The sequence below is a fragment of the Anopheles gambiae genome, chromosome 3 (genome assembly GCF_943734735.2).
Source record: "Anopheles gambiae chromosome 3, idAnoGambNW_F1_1, whole genome shotgun sequence".
Classification (NCBI taxonomy): Eukaryota; Metazoa; Arthropoda; class Insecta; order Diptera; family Culicidae; genus Anopheles; species Anopheles gambiae.
The window spans coordinates 62,972,114-62,987,916 of record NC_064602.1 but is presented as its reverse complement, the minus strand read 5'-3'; the positions used below and the strand labels follow the sequence as shown (position 1 = coordinate 62,987,916).

At 43.8% G+C, this 15,803-nt stretch overlaps 4 protein-coding genes across 4 annotated transcripts; 2 read left to right on the top strand and 2 right to left on the bottom strand.

Annotated features, from left to right (window-relative positions):
* The first annotated feature begins 2,134 nt into the window (after positions 1 to 2,134).
* On the top strand, positions 2,135 to 7,048 carry LOC1275233 (partitioning defective 6 homolog beta). The gene is made up of 5 exons (XM_314468.5): positions 2,135 to 2,962; positions 3,083 to 3,308; positions 4,153 to 4,280; positions 4,362 to 4,459; positions 4,543 to 7,048. Exons 1-5 carry the CDS (start codon positions 2,900 to 2,902, stop codon positions 4,970 to 4,972), a joined length of 945 nt encoding a protein of 314 aa, XP_314468.4. The 5' UTR covers positions 2,135 to 2,899; the 3' UTR covers positions 4,973 to 7,048.
* A 75-nt stretch (positions 7,049 to 7,123) lies between these two features.
* On the bottom strand, positions 7,124 to 8,865 carry LOC1275232 (transcription initiation factor TFIID subunit 7). Its single transcript, XM_314467.6, has 4 exons — positions 8,653 to 8,865; positions 8,373 to 8,588; positions 7,363 to 8,304; positions 7,124 to 7,286 (listed from the first exon to the last, which is right to left on the bottom strand). Exons 1-4 carry the CDS (start codon positions 8,734 to 8,736, stop codon positions 7,245 to 7,247), a joined length of 1,284 nt encoding a protein of 427 aa, XP_314467.5. The 5' UTR covers positions 8,737 to 8,865; the 3' UTR covers positions 7,124 to 7,244.
* A 36-nt stretch (positions 8,866 to 8,901) lies between these two features.
* Positions 8,902 to 11,604, bottom strand: LOC4577820 (asparagine synthetase domain-containing protein CG17486). The gene is made up of 6 exons (XM_061660842.1): positions 11,407 to 11,604; positions 10,934 to 11,345; positions 10,659 to 10,861; positions 10,165 to 10,592; positions 9,914 to 10,094; positions 8,902 to 9,854 (listed from the first exon to the last, which is right to left on the bottom strand). Exons 1-6 carry the CDS (start codon positions 11,602 to 11,604, stop codon positions 9,381 to 9,383), a joined length of 1,896 nt encoding a protein of 631 aa, XP_061516826.1. The 3' UTR covers positions 8,902 to 9,380.
* Positions 11,605 to 11,629: 25 nt separating this feature from the next.
* On the top strand, positions 11,630 to 15,301 carry LOC1275230 (RNA cytidine acetyltransferase). The gene is made up of 6 exons (XM_314465.5): positions 11,630 to 11,939; positions 12,013 to 13,111; positions 13,177 to 13,698; positions 13,871 to 14,390; positions 14,462 to 15,017; positions 15,093 to 15,301. The coding sequence occupies exons 1-6, from the start codon at positions 11,737 to 11,739 to the stop codon at positions 15,217 to 15,219; spliced, it is 3,027 nt and encodes a 1,008-aa protein (XP_314465.4). The 5' UTR covers positions 11,630 to 11,736; the 3' UTR covers positions 15,220 to 15,301.
* The last annotated feature ends 502 nt before the right edge of the window (positions 15,302 to 15,803 follow it).

Here is a 15,803-nt window from a genome sequence, read left to right as displayed (position 1 = left end):
GATGAAGCAAAATTGTCGCGCGCGACGAGTAGCTCTGTTTGCAAAATTGAGCTACTTTTTGTCGCGCGCGAAGTCGTCGCGCGCGACGTTGTCGCTGTATGTCTATTTGGACTAAGGATAGTGTATATAGACCCACCCAAGCGGAAATTTTCGGACGATAACTCATACACTCTCATAATTTGACAAGCAATATATGATTGTATGTGTGGTTCTTCCATTCGTAACATTTCGCTCTCCAAGCCAAGCGTTGAAGCAGGTTATGTGTATTTCTTTTTGTGTATTACGTTTAGTTTGCATCAGTTGTGTTCTTTCGTATCGTATCATTCATATAAATACCAACAATTTAAAAACTATTTAACCTCAAAATGTGTAACGCTAGACGTGCAATGAAGATAGCAAATATGCCATTGTACGCTGTTGTGGTTATGTGCCGAAAAAAGTCTGAATCTCGTACACTATTTCGTTTGTCAAATCGTGCACGAAATATCAATCGAAAACACAGCCGAAAAGTGACTTTTTCACTCGCTTGGGGAAGGTTGATTTTTATCGCTTTTGCTGGGTGACATTGTGGGGGACATCTGTCACTCTCTGCATACAAATTTCATTACCCCGCACCAGTCCTCCCCGATTTTTATACCGGAGTCCCCGGAAGAGAAATGTCATTTTGCTCTGAACAACTTCACCTTGTCATTTATAACACCTTGATTTGGACGGTCACTAGCAACCATAAAACCAAAGTGTATGAAGACCAGGTGGTCTCGTCCGATACAAATTGACAACTAATTTCGGAATTTAAAAAAGCTCCTTTTGACAGAATGGGTGAAATGAATTTCCATAGGAACGGTTCGCTTTGTTCTTAGCAACACATACGTAGTACACATTGGTGTCCTCATCGACGGCATTATTTTGATCCAAAAATGGATTTTAATTAGTTTAGATTTGGTTTAGCTTACAATAAGAAATGTTTTGAGTGCTTTTTAAAGTATTTCAGTGCAAATAACGAAGATTCTAAGATTGTTTGTGTATTAGGCAAGTCGTCAGAAAGCTTGTTTGGGGAAATCAGCGTAGTCAAATCAAATCAAATCGTAGTCAGCGACTTTGGAAGTTTATAACTTTTGAATGCGTAATCCAATATCAATGCAATATTCTGATGAAAATTTAATAAGCTAATGTAGTTTCTATAACATTGCATAGATTGGTTCAACTCACTACCGTTTTTATGTAATAGCTTTTCAAAGTTTGCAGAATTTGGTTGAAAAAAATACCCAACGTAAAAAACATTGTTTTAGTACTTTACAAAACTTTCAGAGCGTTTCTACATACACTGAGAAAGTAGCTGAGAAAATAACTGACAGCATGCTTGGACACCCAAGCACCACAGATTAAGCTTAAATGACTAGAAAATCGAATATCCATAGAAAAAAATGAAAGCTCCCGAGCTTCATTGGTTTGCGCTACAACTCATCATTATATTGCTATTCTTTTCTTGCAATGTGTTTCGACAAGTTTCTGAAAATCATGACCTATATTGCCTTCTAACTTTCTGAGCAAAAATCTACCTGAATTGTCATGTACCATCAATAGTCAGATACCATCAATACCATCGACTATTATTAAAATCTCTCAAAGCAAGGAAAGCGCTCCACTCGTAGGGTATCCAACCAACAGATAGCGCAACCAGTTTTTTTGCTATTTTTAGATCGCATCAGTCGTTCTCCGTCTGCTAAACGAAGCCTTTCTATTTTCCGTTTAGGTAGAGAGTTTGAGTTGTTTAGAACCCGTGGTCGTTTAGTGGATTTGTGGCACTTGGGGCGATATTTTGTTCACGGTCACCATTAACCGTGTATTTCGGGGACCGCCTGAACAAGTTAAACAAAAAACTTGAAAGATATTATGATTTTAAAGAAAAAAAGATTTATGATAAAAACATAGCTGAATCCATTATCCGTGTTATTCGAGTATCGGGGCGTTATCGATTCCTGATGAGCCCGGATAAACGAAGTTCTATTGTACTTCCGTTCTATGTCGATTATACATCGGATGCATATGGGTTGCCATGTCTCACAAGTGGATTATGTTATTTGGGAATACAGTTGCGTTTGAAGTTTTCGTTAAAATTTTGACAACTCACTTTTGCACCTCCGTTTGTTCAATAGGCGAGCAAAAAAAGGCGACGACGGACGGTGCGAATGAAGCAGTGCTAGCGCGTTTGTGTTTTCCAATCGGTGAAAAACTTCCCGTTTTTCGTTTATTATTTTTTACCAGCTCTGTTACCGATTTGTGCTTTCACCTTGTGGTCCGTCGTCGCAGCGAAGTGATTCTGTGATAATATATACGTCTAGTTTGTTGTGCGCTCGATGCGTTTGGAATGCGAATGCTGTCTGTGTTCCCCCGGCAATAGTGAGTAACTTCACTCTGTTCCCATTATCGTGTGACACCACCACGGTCATGGTTTAGGCGAAGAGAACGAGCAGGCAGACGACACAATACGGCCACCAATTAGTCCGTTTTGCACAGTTTTCTCCAGTGTATGCTTCCGGCTGCTTCTCGGGGTAGCATCCGTGGTGTTCCGGTTCAGGTCCAGAAGGCGTTTTATGTGTGTTGTTTTACAAGCTATCGTTTCGATAAGGTAGCAGCTCCGCCCGTACGCGAGTGAGGGGTGAAAAATCCGAATGGGCAGTAAGTGGTGCATCCCGCAATAGAAATCGCTCCACACATATGATCGTGACCCGTGGAAAAAGCGCGGCGGCCCACATAAAGTGTTATTTTTATTTTTCGCGTTAGGGTTCGGGGAGCCGTTTCTCCTTTGTACCCTGGTCGTGTGATTGTGTTGTATGTAAAAAAGCTTTAACATTATTAGTTTGCACGTTTAAATGGTTGCAAGTAAGTGAGTGGAAGGATGTCGAAAAGCAAAACAGCGCATCCAAAAATCGACAGCGATCGTGTAGAAATTAAATCGAAGGTAAGTCGAAGGAATTTGTAATCGCCTTTGCAGCATTACATTAATTACACGCACACACATATACACACACACATACACACAAACGCACTCTTTCTTTGCTCCCAATGCTCATTTCTGCAGTTTGATGCTGAATTCCGACGATGGTCCGTAAAACGTTCCGAGCAGCATTCCTTCGAAGAGTTCCAGTCGCTAATCGAGCGGCTGCATAAGCTGGACCGCTCCCAGCTACTCGTTTCCTACATCGATCCGCGGGATAACGATTTGCTACCGATCAACAATGACGACAACTTTGGTAGGGCGCTCACAACGGCTCGGCCCTTGTTGCGCGTGATTATACAGAAGAAAGGTAAGGTGATGAGGTGAAGGGAAGACAACTCAGTAAGATTGAATGTTCAAAAAAAGGATGGGTTTTGTTCAGAAAACATATTGCCCTACCGTGTGCATGTGTGCGTAGGGTAGCTATCGTGTGTCGCACAATATTATAGTCGCCAATCGCAACAACACTTGACGGATAAGAACGCCCTTTGCCTACGCTGATGGCTAGAACAACAGTTAGCGCGACACGAATGATTCATACATTGGTATCGCCATCGATATACCGCGAATAACGCTAGCGAGCAAAGTCGGCGTTGCTACTCCGCTTACGGCAAGTGCACCGTTAGCGTTAGCATATAATGGATAATGAAGCTGGTTGATTGATTCGATGCAACAGGCAGCGCGAAGAGCGGGAAAGGAAAGATGGAATGATTATCGGTATCGCACGATTCGATGTGCACCATCTGTGTGCCCACACACATACACAACCGACCCAGCCCCGCTATCGATCGAGGTCAGGCTGTGATCGTAAATCGAAATGATTCGTGCGTTTCGAAAATAATGCTCCTTCCAACAACTGGCAGTCTGCTATGTTTGATGCAGCTACTATTATTTTTCTTAATTAGTTTTGTCCCACCCTTGCGTGCTGCTTTTGGCAGAGCTGTATCATCAACAGTTGTAGTACTGAATTATCGGCAATCATTCCTTTGTTTCCTGCATGCAAAGCATAATTTTTTTTAGCAGCTTTATGTACAGCAGTTTTTTTATGTAAAAAAAGAAATCCTTCATTCAAATCGTTATTACATTTGGACAGTAAAAGTACTTCAATCCCTTGCAAACCAATTATTCAATCCTGTACTTGTCTTTGTAAACAGGTGACAGCATCGAAGAGCGAACGGGTTACGGTACCATTCGGCCCCGAAATCTCATCAGCAGCATTCTTGGACAAACTCCAGTAAAACCGAAAGGTTTGGCGATATCTAATCCGCACGATTTTCGACAGGTTTGTAACGCTCACTTTATCTGGCCCATAGTGCCATGCATGCCAGGAAAAGCTAACCTAACGTATTCATATATCCTCCAGGTATCTGCTATCATCGATGTAGACATCGTCCCGGATACATGCCGACGTGTCCGTCTGCTGAAGCATGGTAGTGAAAAGCCGTTGGGATTTTACATTCGGTATGTGACTAAACCCATTAATAAATATATTTCGCTGTAGAGCAATTCGTGACGTGATCATTTCTTTGCACCATCTTCCCCAGCGATGGCACATCGGTGCGTGTAACGGCTAATGGGTTGGAAAAGCTGCCCGGTATCTTTATCTCTCGGCTCGTGCCCGGTGGTCTGGCCGAAAGTACGGGCCTGCTGGCGGTGAACGACGAGGTGCTGGAGGTAAACGGTATCGAGGTGCTGGGCAAAACGCTGGATCAAGTGACGGACATGATGGTAGCGAACAGCTCGAACCTCATCATCACGGTCAAGCCCGCCAACCAGCGTACCCTAGCGCCGCCCCGTCGCGGATCGTTCTCGCGCAATAGTCAGCTATCCGGTGGATCGCACCAGTCGCAACATACCACGGGTTCGGACGAGAACGATCAGGACGATCAGGATGAGGTGGTGGATCTGATCGAAGCAGTCACGCTAGAGGAGAGCAATCTCATCTCCCAGAAGGATGGTGTGTTGCATTTGTAATAAGAAGTCACAACGATCTGTGTACGGTAACAGCAACTATTGCGATCATCAACCCCAAATTTGGCGCTTTCAAACGCGTGTTATAAATTGTCAGAAGCGGAGGCCAGCACCATTATTGGTTGTATTGCCCTATTTGTGAAGATTGCATTTTTTTAGGTTCGTCAGAGCCTGACACTGTGCAACACGGTTTGACGAACGTACAACTACTACAGAAAGTGCCTGGCAGTTACTTCCAACACTGAAGTCAATTCCTTTTGTTGGAAATTTATTGGACGGTTGAGGAACATTCATACAACAGAGAAAAACTCACATAAATCGTTACTTAATGCAACCTAAAAGACATTCTATTGAAACGACACACACACACACATTCCAGTTCTAAATCTAAAGTAAACGTACAGTTTTATATCTACACGCAAGGAAAGCCAGCAAGTCTGGAAAATGTGAATCTTTGGATCCGTTGTGATACAGGTGTAAAAGAAAAACCGCATAAAGAAACAAATTTTAACAGTATATTCAAAGTTATAGTATTCAAACCGTGCCTTTCTGTGTCGCCAGCAGAAAAAAACGATTCTTGGATTAAGAAAGAGGAGAACCGATAGAGGAAACTCGAAAGTGGAGCGGGATCAGGAATAAACAAACAAACACATTACGAGAGCTTACAACTCAATCAAAAAAGCAATTTTGCTTTAAGGGAGCAATGTGTACTTCAACATCAAACTCTAAGACTTAACAGAAAGACAGTACTTATATGAACGAGAAATGCAGCAAGAGAAACATACAGAATGGTGTGAGGATATGTGATGAACCATTGATAGAACATTTTAGATCGTTTGTTGACGAGCGCGCAAAAAAACAACAACAAAACAATAAAACATCTTGTTCAGACGGGGTAGTTGATCTTTAAACAGCAACGTGAACGGAAGCAATTATACAGCAGATTTAAAACGCTTGTCCCTACGCATTCGTGGCCGAGGGTAGGACAAACGAACGCAAAAACAAAACCGATTACAGCAGAGACAGCTACCGCGCACACAAGCCGGACGACCTTATTATCCAAATACCAAATAGAAGGCTGGAAAGTTGTACTTAAAATACTTTGGAAACGTGCATGCGAAAAAATTTCGTTGATGCATACATACAAACTAGACAGTCAAAACAAAAAAACGTCTTTTTTTCTACAAAATGAAGAGCTCTGAACGATAACGGTAACAGGAAGGCGACGGGTTATGGTTAGCGAATGAAATTTTGGAAAAGTCACGTACCCGGCTAAGGGGCGAACCAGAAAACACACGTATGGAATGCAAATTTGGAGATAAACCCAGATAGTCGTTGGCAGCTGATAAACGATAAAGGGCGTGCAGAAAGCAAAGGTGTGGTGCAAAACTTAATATAGCCGTTATTACATTTTTATCTACCCAGCACGGTGGACACAACCGGGGGACACGTTCAACTCGACTGTACCCAGCAATTCATTTCGCTCCTTTAGCGCCACCCCATCCTTCTGTTCTGCTCACATAGCTCACGTCCTCTTTTCCCCTTTTCTATATGTATGTGAACATTATTACACAGTATTTTTTGTTGTTTATTATTCGCCTAGTTGTAGCATAAATAGATAGTTGTGGTAGAGTCAAAGCGAGAAAGAGAGAGAGATAGAGAGAGATAGATAGAAAGAACGTGCAACACAAAATAAACACCACTTTTTCGGTATTAAACAATAGAATCGCCCAGCTGGTTGCGACCTATACTCAGTAGCATAACTTAAATATACACAACATTCCAATTGGTTCACTAGACTACCGCGTCATGTCACAGTTTCTATCACGTGATGGGCATGTATGATGTAGAGAACAAAAAAACAAACCCCAATTGCCTTAGAAACGAGAAGCGTCCACTGTCGTTTAAAAAGGAAGTAAAGCTAGGACCACACACAATTTATTCATTCCGATACGTTTCAACTCACATACACACACATTCCGTATACATCCGTAGATAGAGAACGTTAGGGATTAAAAAGATAAATCCTGTTTACAAAGACAAAAATATTATAAACTTTTTATGGATGAAAAAGAAAAATGTGCGTTATTTTGTTTCTCTTTAAGCTATCCGATTTCGGACACCCATTCGAATATTGTAGAAGCCTAGCAAAGATTGGAATCTTAACAGTAAGTATATTTTTCCGCTGTAATTGTATTGGATTTCATCGGGTACATTATGGAGTTCTTCATTGTTAGATTTTAAAGGGTTTTTTTCCTGTTGGCCATGGTCTGATTCAATCCAGGCTATATTTTTCCCCCGATTGAAGGTCAAGGATCTGAAAAAGGTTAGTAAGGGGTATGGTTAACTGCTTGCAATTGTTCAAACCCAACGCACAGCCGCGGAACACTTACCTCTTTCTCCTTGTCTTGGATTTCCATCAGCAAGCTGTCAAGCTTGTCCTGCAAACGCTGGCGCAGCGTTTGGTTCTCGATGGTGCGAATTTCCTGCTCCTTTTGATTACGTTGCGTCTTCAGGTCGCTTATCTGGCGCTGCAGCTCATATACGCGGGCGTTGTTGTTCGTGCTGGCCGTAGCACTATTGGCATTGCTGTTCTGACTGTTGCCGAAACCACCGTGCGGCATGTCATTCGAATCGTTGTCGGAATCCAAACGCGAACTATTATCTCCCTGGAAGAATGACATCGACTTCGATCCGCCCGCACTGCTCGCCCCTGTGTCAGGTCGCCGGGCCGCCCTATATCCGCTACTGGAACCGGCTCCACTGAACATGCTCTTGTTGAACTCCAGTGCCGGGTTCCTGTCGCGCTCCTGTTGCGTTCCCTGATAGGAGCAGGAATCTGACAGCCGACTGTCTTCGGCCTCTGCCGACAGTCGGCTCGTTTCGTCCAGATCAATGTTTTTGTTGATCGGATTATCCTCCTCGTCCGAGTCGGACACTTCCTCGCCGAAGATGTCATGCTCGCCCACGTCCTTGTTGTGGTCTCCCTTTTTCGTGTTTTTCGAGGGGCTCTTGTGCGGTGGCCCTGCCTCGTTACCCGAACCCGGCGACGGTTTGTTCGGATCCTCGTCCTCGGTGATCAGTTCCCACTTCACGTTGACTGCCTCGTTGTCGACGCGCAGCAAACGCTTCACTTCTTTCTCGATTTCCGGTGCTTCGACATACTTTTTCTTGAGCGTTTTGCGAAAACGGCGCTTGCGTATGTTTTTGCACGGCGGCGTCACGCCGTGCGGCCACAGGAACTTCTTGTCCACCTTGTTCGGGTCCTTCTTTTTGTTCTTGTTGGGTGATTCCTCTTCAGCCGATTGCTGTTCGGGTTCCTCCTTGCAAATCATCTAAAACAGAATCATCGTGAGAGTGTAACGGGCTTATCCAATCATTACCCAAACAAAAAGGCGCTTACCATCTGACATATGTCCGCTGTTTTGTAGAAATTTTTCGAGTCGATCGTTTTTAACGACTCAATGATCGTGGGAAGATCGACCACCTTCGCGTGAAGCAACCAATGGTCAAATCGAACCTCGCCATAGCGCAGCTCATTTTCCAGCCGAATGAAGAGCCGATCCTTCAGGTTGTTGGCTCCACTTTGTATCGCTTCGCGCAACGCCGCAGCAGGTTCCTGCAATGGTACAAAAAAAAGTCAATAATACGTGTGTTTATGGAATAACTGAGTCGCTCATTACCTTCGGCATTCGCATGATGATCTGCGTTTCCAGCTCCGCTCCATCGTCCTTTTTGCTATCCTGTTTTACGGGTTTATCGGGCATTTTTCTAAGCTTGTTGCTGCGTTCGTGAGCTCTCTCGAAACACTGGTAAAGTTTTATTTACACAACTGGAGATGATGGTTGATAAACGTCAAAAATGTTGAAGGAGATGCGCATGAGTAGTCGCGTGGATGCCAACGCACTTGAATGACCGTTGCATTAGATTCATTTAGATGGAATATTACGCGATGCTTTATTTTAATGTGTTGCAACATTGGTATAATTAAACTGATCCCATATTTTGGTTGATTGATCAACTGTTACCAACATTGACTGTAAATATGTAAAACTGATAAATATCAGATGCTAAACAAACATTAATCAAGACTTCCCTCTGGGATGTTTTATAATTCAGTTTATGAATAAATAACACAAAAATCACAGTACGGCGGTTAGTAGAAGTAACTGTGATTTGATTTGAAAATAGCTTGCGTTATTTGAAAACAGCCATCATTATTATAATTATTTAAAAATATTGTAAATTATCCATTATGACATAAACAAAATTCATGTAAAACCAATGTAGGGCAAAGAGGACATCGGACTACAGTTTGATGTTTTAATCGAAATTTCGAAATATTTTTCCATCATCTGGAATTTGGAAAAAAATCTCCCAAAAACGATAAAATTATTTCCATTGCTTTCCATTAGTCTTCCAAGTATGCAGACCGGTCCGTTGCATTCTGCTTTCGATCGGCTATTCTGGAGCCGAATTGTAAAGCACGCTTTCTTAACACGCTTGCTTGCTTTAGGCCGAGTTTGTAGGCACACAAGCGTAGTACGAGCTTGTCCCCTATCCCCGGTCCCAAGGGATGGTAACAGCGCTGGGACGCTTTCAAGGAACGTACTAACGCGATGAAATCTTCCTGCAGATACGGAGTCCTGGGTGTCACTCCATTGTCGCTGATTACCCTATCATCACGTGCCAAATTTCTGCTTGGCAAGCGCCGCCAGTCTAAATTCAGCTCTTCCTCTAACGCTTCGTAAGCTTTCAGGAAAGCGTCGTCCATGTGTGCGGTCGAACCTTTCTCTTGATGCAGCCGAAGGGTTCGATCGAACGCTGTTTTGTGTCTTGTGTATCCGCCGAATAGTTCATCGGCACCTGAGCCTAATAATAGTACCTGTAAAAGTGTAGTGTATAAAGGATCAAAACTGCTTTTGTAGCTCAGTATCATCTTACCCGGCTAGTGCTCGTGTACGGTTCTCCGCCTTTCACTCCAACGCCCTTCGAAGCAAACCAAAGGGCAGCACCCAACGATTCGTCCAACACATTTCGCAACGGGAACACGAGATTAGAAATCGTTTTCCTTTGCTCATTTAACTCGTGCCGAGAGATGTTTATCTCTACAAAATTCCATTTTCTTTTAAAAGAATGGAAAAATTGCTTATTATTGACAACATTATTAGGCTATTAAGTTTTGTTTGCATTACCGATTGGGTTTAATGCGTTGCAGTTCCTCTAGCGTAGATAGTCCAGTCAATCGATCCGGCACGTTCCAATCAATTTGTGAGCGTTGTACATTTGCGCGGTTCACCTTTTCAAAGGCCACATTCAACAGCTCGATCGGAACGGGTTCGGGTACAAATTCATCCGCTAACAGTGCTAGGATCGTGCAATCGATTCCACCTGAAAACAAAATTCCCACCTTTGGATGCGCACATGTCGATTGACTTGCTACGCACAGCTTGCAAAACGGTGTGGTGTTTGTAATACGCTCCTGGATTGATTTAAGCAGCGTGGAAAGTAGTTGATTGCACGTATTGTTAACAGCAGCGCACTTTAACAGTGTTTCGAAAGGGCCTTCTTCCGGTGGTGATGCATCGGCAGCAGTCAGCAGTTGGTGGAAATTGAAATTTTGCTAAAAACGTAAGCTAATGTTTAAAAATGTCTGTAACATAAATTGAACTACATATGCATAATTTACCTGTACAGTAATTCGTTGTTGCGGGATTACAAGCTCATTTTTTAATTGAATTGTTAGTGCATTACCAAACATCTGCTCTGTCTGTGTACAATCGTCTGTCCATGGCAGCAGGGTGATACAGTTCGGCTCATTTATTTGCTTCAAATCGATAAAGTAAAGCCCATTTGGAGGTAATTCGTGCACGACACTGGAAGCAAAAAGTCCTGCGTGAACAGAACCAATTTTATAGAGGGTGTAGAATAGTAACAGAAAATATACTTAAAAAAGGATCTTACCTCCAACGCTTGAGATGAAAATATTTCCACTATCTGCAACAAGTCCAAGAAGCAACGAGTTTCGACCGATCGCATCACGCGCAAAGTAAATTCGGTTTTCGCGCTTTCTTAGAAAAACTACACTAAATGGACCGCGCAAGCTGACCAACAGATGAAAAACGGCGTTTTCATCGGCACATCGTTCAATGCTGTGGAGAAGCCAACGCGTGTCACTCTCTTGCATATCTTCCCTGGTCTGGAAAATGTCGCCATTGAAGATGAGCACCGTTTCATCTGTTTCAATGGGCTGGGGACATAACGATACGCCCTGGTGCCACAGCACGGATCCATAAAAGAGCACTCTTGATTCGTACCACAGGGTAGCATCGTGATTGGGGCCACGATTCTTGAGACGGTCCCTGCACGTTTCCAGCTGTAATGGCAAAGTCTCATTTAAAATTTGTTCTTTTTTAATTTCAAATTCAACCACTCACTGTCAGTTCCCCGTCTGAAGTATTGTTGTTTGTGCAAAGGTAGCAAAATATTCCGCACATTATGAAAACCCTAGAAAACGAGGTGGTTCGTGTTCCGCCCGCTCCAAACTGTTTACAAACATCGTGCCGCGGTAGTTCGTCGAAGCGATCAACAACCACCAGACAGCTGGGAAGGATTGTCGACGAAACGTAAAGCATGGCAGCATGGTTGTACGGACCACCCTGTACCTGTCAAATTAAAAACCGCATTTGTTTGTGAAACAAGGTCCCACGTGAAACCGGGAAGTCGGGAATTAAAAGTAGCAAAATTTAAGCACTTTTCGCATTAAAATGGTGAAGAAAAAGATTGACAACCGTATCCGGGTGATGATTGAGAATGGTGTAAAGTTGGGCCATCGAACGATGTTTGTCATTGTGGGCAACAAGGCGCGTGATCAGGTGCCGATACTGTACGACATCCTGACCAAAGCATCGGTTAAAGCACGGCCTACGGTGCTGTGGTGCTACAAAAATAAAGATGAAGCTATTTCGAAGTAAGTTTGTAGTTACGCACAAAACTCGAGCATAGCAGATCAAATAAATCATTTTGTGGTGCTTTCTTTTCAGCCATGGCAAGAAGCGGGCGAAAAAGATACAGTCCGGCAAGATCGATATCAACGAATCGGACCTGTTCGATGCGTTCCGGGTGGCGACGACGATTCATGGCCGATACTACAAGGATACGCATACCATCCTCGGCAAAACGTACGGCGTGTGCGTGCTGCAAGATTTTGAAGCCCTGACGCCCAACCTGATGGCCCGGACCGTGGAAACGGTCGAGGGAGGTGGGCTGATCATTTTGCTGCTGAAAACGATTTCCTCCCTCAAGCAGCTGTACACGATGAGTATGGACGTGCACAAACGCTACCGGACGGAGGCGCACCAGAACGTGACGTGTCGGTTCAACGAGCGGCTTATTCTCTCGTTGGCCGACTGTTCGCGCTGCTTGCTGGTGAATGACGACTTAACTGTGCTGCCGCTGTCATCCCGTACCGCGGACGTGAAGCCGATCGACGTTGCGTCGATCGAAAACGTTCAGAGCGAACAGCTGGCAGAGCTGAAGGAAAGTCTGGCGGATGCGCCACCGGCCGGACCGTTGGTGAACCTGTGCCGAACGTACGATCAGGCGAAGGCGGTGGCACAGTTTATCGATGCGCTGGCGGAGAAGCAGCTGAAACCACCCACCTCGCTGACCGCCGGCCGTGGTCGTGGTAAATCGGCCGCCATGGGGCTTGCCATTGCCGGATCGATTGCGTTCGGATACGTAAATGTGTACGTAACGTCGCCATCGCCGGAAAATTTGATCACCCTGTTCGAGTTCATACTGAAAGGGTTCGATGTGCTGGAGTACCAGGAGCATACGGATTATACCATCATTCGTTCGACGAATCCCAACTTTAACAAGGCCATTATTCGCATCAACATAACGCGCAATAATCGTCAAACGATTCAATACATTTCGCCGACCGATGCGCATCTGCTGAATGCTGCCGATTTGCTGATCATTGACGAAGCGGCAGCCATTCCGCTGCCAATGGTAAGAGCAATGCTGGGACCGTACCTGGTCTTTATGGCTTCTACCATCAACGGGTACGAGGGAACGGGACGCTCGCTTAGCTTGAAGCTGCTGTCGCAACTGCAGAAGGAAACGAATGCACCACTTCCGGTAAGGACAAATTACGGAGTTGTTTGTGAGATTTGTTTTATTTACCGTAGTATCTCCTCCCACAGATCAAGTTGGAGGAATCAATCCGTTACAGCCCAGGTGATCCCGTGGAATCATGGTTGACATCGCTGCTCTGCCTCGACGCAACGATAGTACAGAATATGAATTCCGGTTGTCCACCGCCGGACGAGTGTCAGCTGTACTACGTGGATAGAGATGCACTGTTTTCCTACCACAAGGCAGCGGAAACGTTCCTTCAGCGCATTGTTTCTATCTGCGTATCGTCGCACTACAAAAACAGCCCGAACGATTTGCAGATGATGAGCGATGCACCCGCCCATCATCTGTTCTGTTTGCTAGGTCCGATCGTGAAGAAAAATCAGCTGCCCGAAATTCTGGTCGTAATACAGGTGTGCCTGGAAGGAGAAATTTCCTCCACAACGCTGGCCAACTCGCTGGTACGCGGCATGAAAGCGTCCGGCGATTTGATTCCGTGGAACATTACGGAACAGTTTGGCGATCATGAGTTCCCGAAGCTGTCCGGGGCACGAATCGTACGCATAGCGACACATCCCAACTATCAACGCGTAAGTTATTTGCGACGTATTGGTCTATATTAGCGTAACGTTTTAAAGAGCAGCCTAATCAGGAACCGAAGATGTCTGATCAATTAATTTGTTTTTCACTCAATTTTGAAGCTATTCACTAGTCGCACAATAATACCGATTGATGTAATGTTTGATTTTTCTCTTTTAACAGATGGGCTATGGAAAGCGTGCCCTGAATCAGTTGAAGCATTACTATGAGGGAAGATTTCCAATCGAGTCGGATGGTCTGGGTGATGAGCAAGGAGGGGACGACAATGGTATCGAAACGATCGATGACGATGAGGTTGATCTACTGAAAGAGGTCATAACACCGAGAAAGAAAATTCCGACCCTGCTCAAAGCACTGACCGAACGAAAGCCAGAGATGCTGGACTACCTCGGTACGTCTTATGGTTTGACAGGCGAACTGCTGCGTTTTTGGAAGAGCCAAAAGTTTGTTCCCGTATACCTTAGCCAAAAGGAAAACGAACTGACCGGAGAACATTCGTGCATCATGCTCTGTCCCATCAACTCTACCGTTGAGCGGGTCGAAACGAATGAGTGGTTAAATGACTACTTTCTCGACTTTCGCCGGCGTGTGTTGAAACTGCTGGGCAAGTCTTTTAACAAATTTACCACCAGCTTGGCACTTTCACTGCTCGAGAATAAGGCAGTAAAAATGGAAGGAAAAGGTGAGTTGAACATGATTGCGCTTCTTAAGCGTTTACTACTACTAATCACCGTTAACCGGTTTGTGTTTCAGCGCTGACGCAAACGACTATCGATGAGGTGTTTCTACCGCACGATGTACAGCGCCTGGAGATGTACATCCACAATCAGGTAGAGTACAAGCTCATCATGGACCTGACTTCCGATCTGGCGTCGCTGTACTTTCAAGGCAAGATGAGCGGTGCACATATCGAGACGCTCCACAAGGCAATTCTGCTCGGGTGTGGCTTGCAGCATAAGACGATCGATAAACTGATGGAAGAGTTAAATATGCCCAGCAATCAGGTGCTGGCAAAGTTTTACGATTGCGTCAAAAAGCTCACCAATTACATTCTGCGCACGATGGAGAGCACGATCGAGAGTGGCATGGCGAAACCGAGCGAGTTGAACATGGGAGAAAATCTGGTCCCACTGAAGCAGAGCCTCGACGATGAGTTTGCGGAAGATGTGAAAACGCTGGAGAAGCAGCAAAAGAAAGAGTTGGCTAAGCTGAAAAAGCTTAACCTAGATCAGTATGCCATCAAGGGTACGGACGAAGAGTGGAGCAAAGTTCTATCGAGCAACAAATCAACGATAGTGTCTATCAAAAGGTAAGATTAAAGGGTGACGAAAATTATCTGAACCGACTAGCACTGATGAGAGTTTTTCTTTTACACGGTTTTCAGTGGAGAAAAGCGGCTGAACGAGAATGCCGACGATTCGATGAGTGCCGAAACAGGCGATGTTTCCGCATTTCAAAAGAAGAAAGCCAAGTTCGGCAAGAAACAAAAGTCTCGCAATAATAAGGGCTAATATCCGGGATTTGATAAAATTATAAGCTATAAAGTTTAAAAAAGCTTAATAAATCAACACATGTTACAAACTTTAAAACAAATGTTTTTGTTTCTAAATAAAGATGCGAAATTATTTTAACCTATAGAATAAGAAAATCTTACGACCAGTGATGTACCGTTTAGTCATTTCTTAACTTATCCTCTATTAATTTGTTGGCATTTGTCTGATTTTTTGTTGTTGAGAAAATCGAGATATTTTTGCAAAGCAAAGGCTATTGTGTATTAATTTAGGCGCGGAATTTATAAAAAGTTATTTAGATATTTAAAAAAACGCGAACAAATTTACAATTGATGTAACTAATTAAAAGCTTTTAAGAAATCGAATTCGATTATGCGATGGAAAACACGGTTTAAGCATTATTTCGTGTACAACAAAGTCAGCAAATGCGAAAATGAAAATTTTGCACGACTAAGTTTATTTCCTAATCTTTTGGAAGAAAGCATTAAACGAAATGTTCTGTGTTGAGTATAATAAACTCATTGTCAAATTTACAAATTACATGCATATAATTCATTCAATTGGCTAAACATTAATTTCACTAC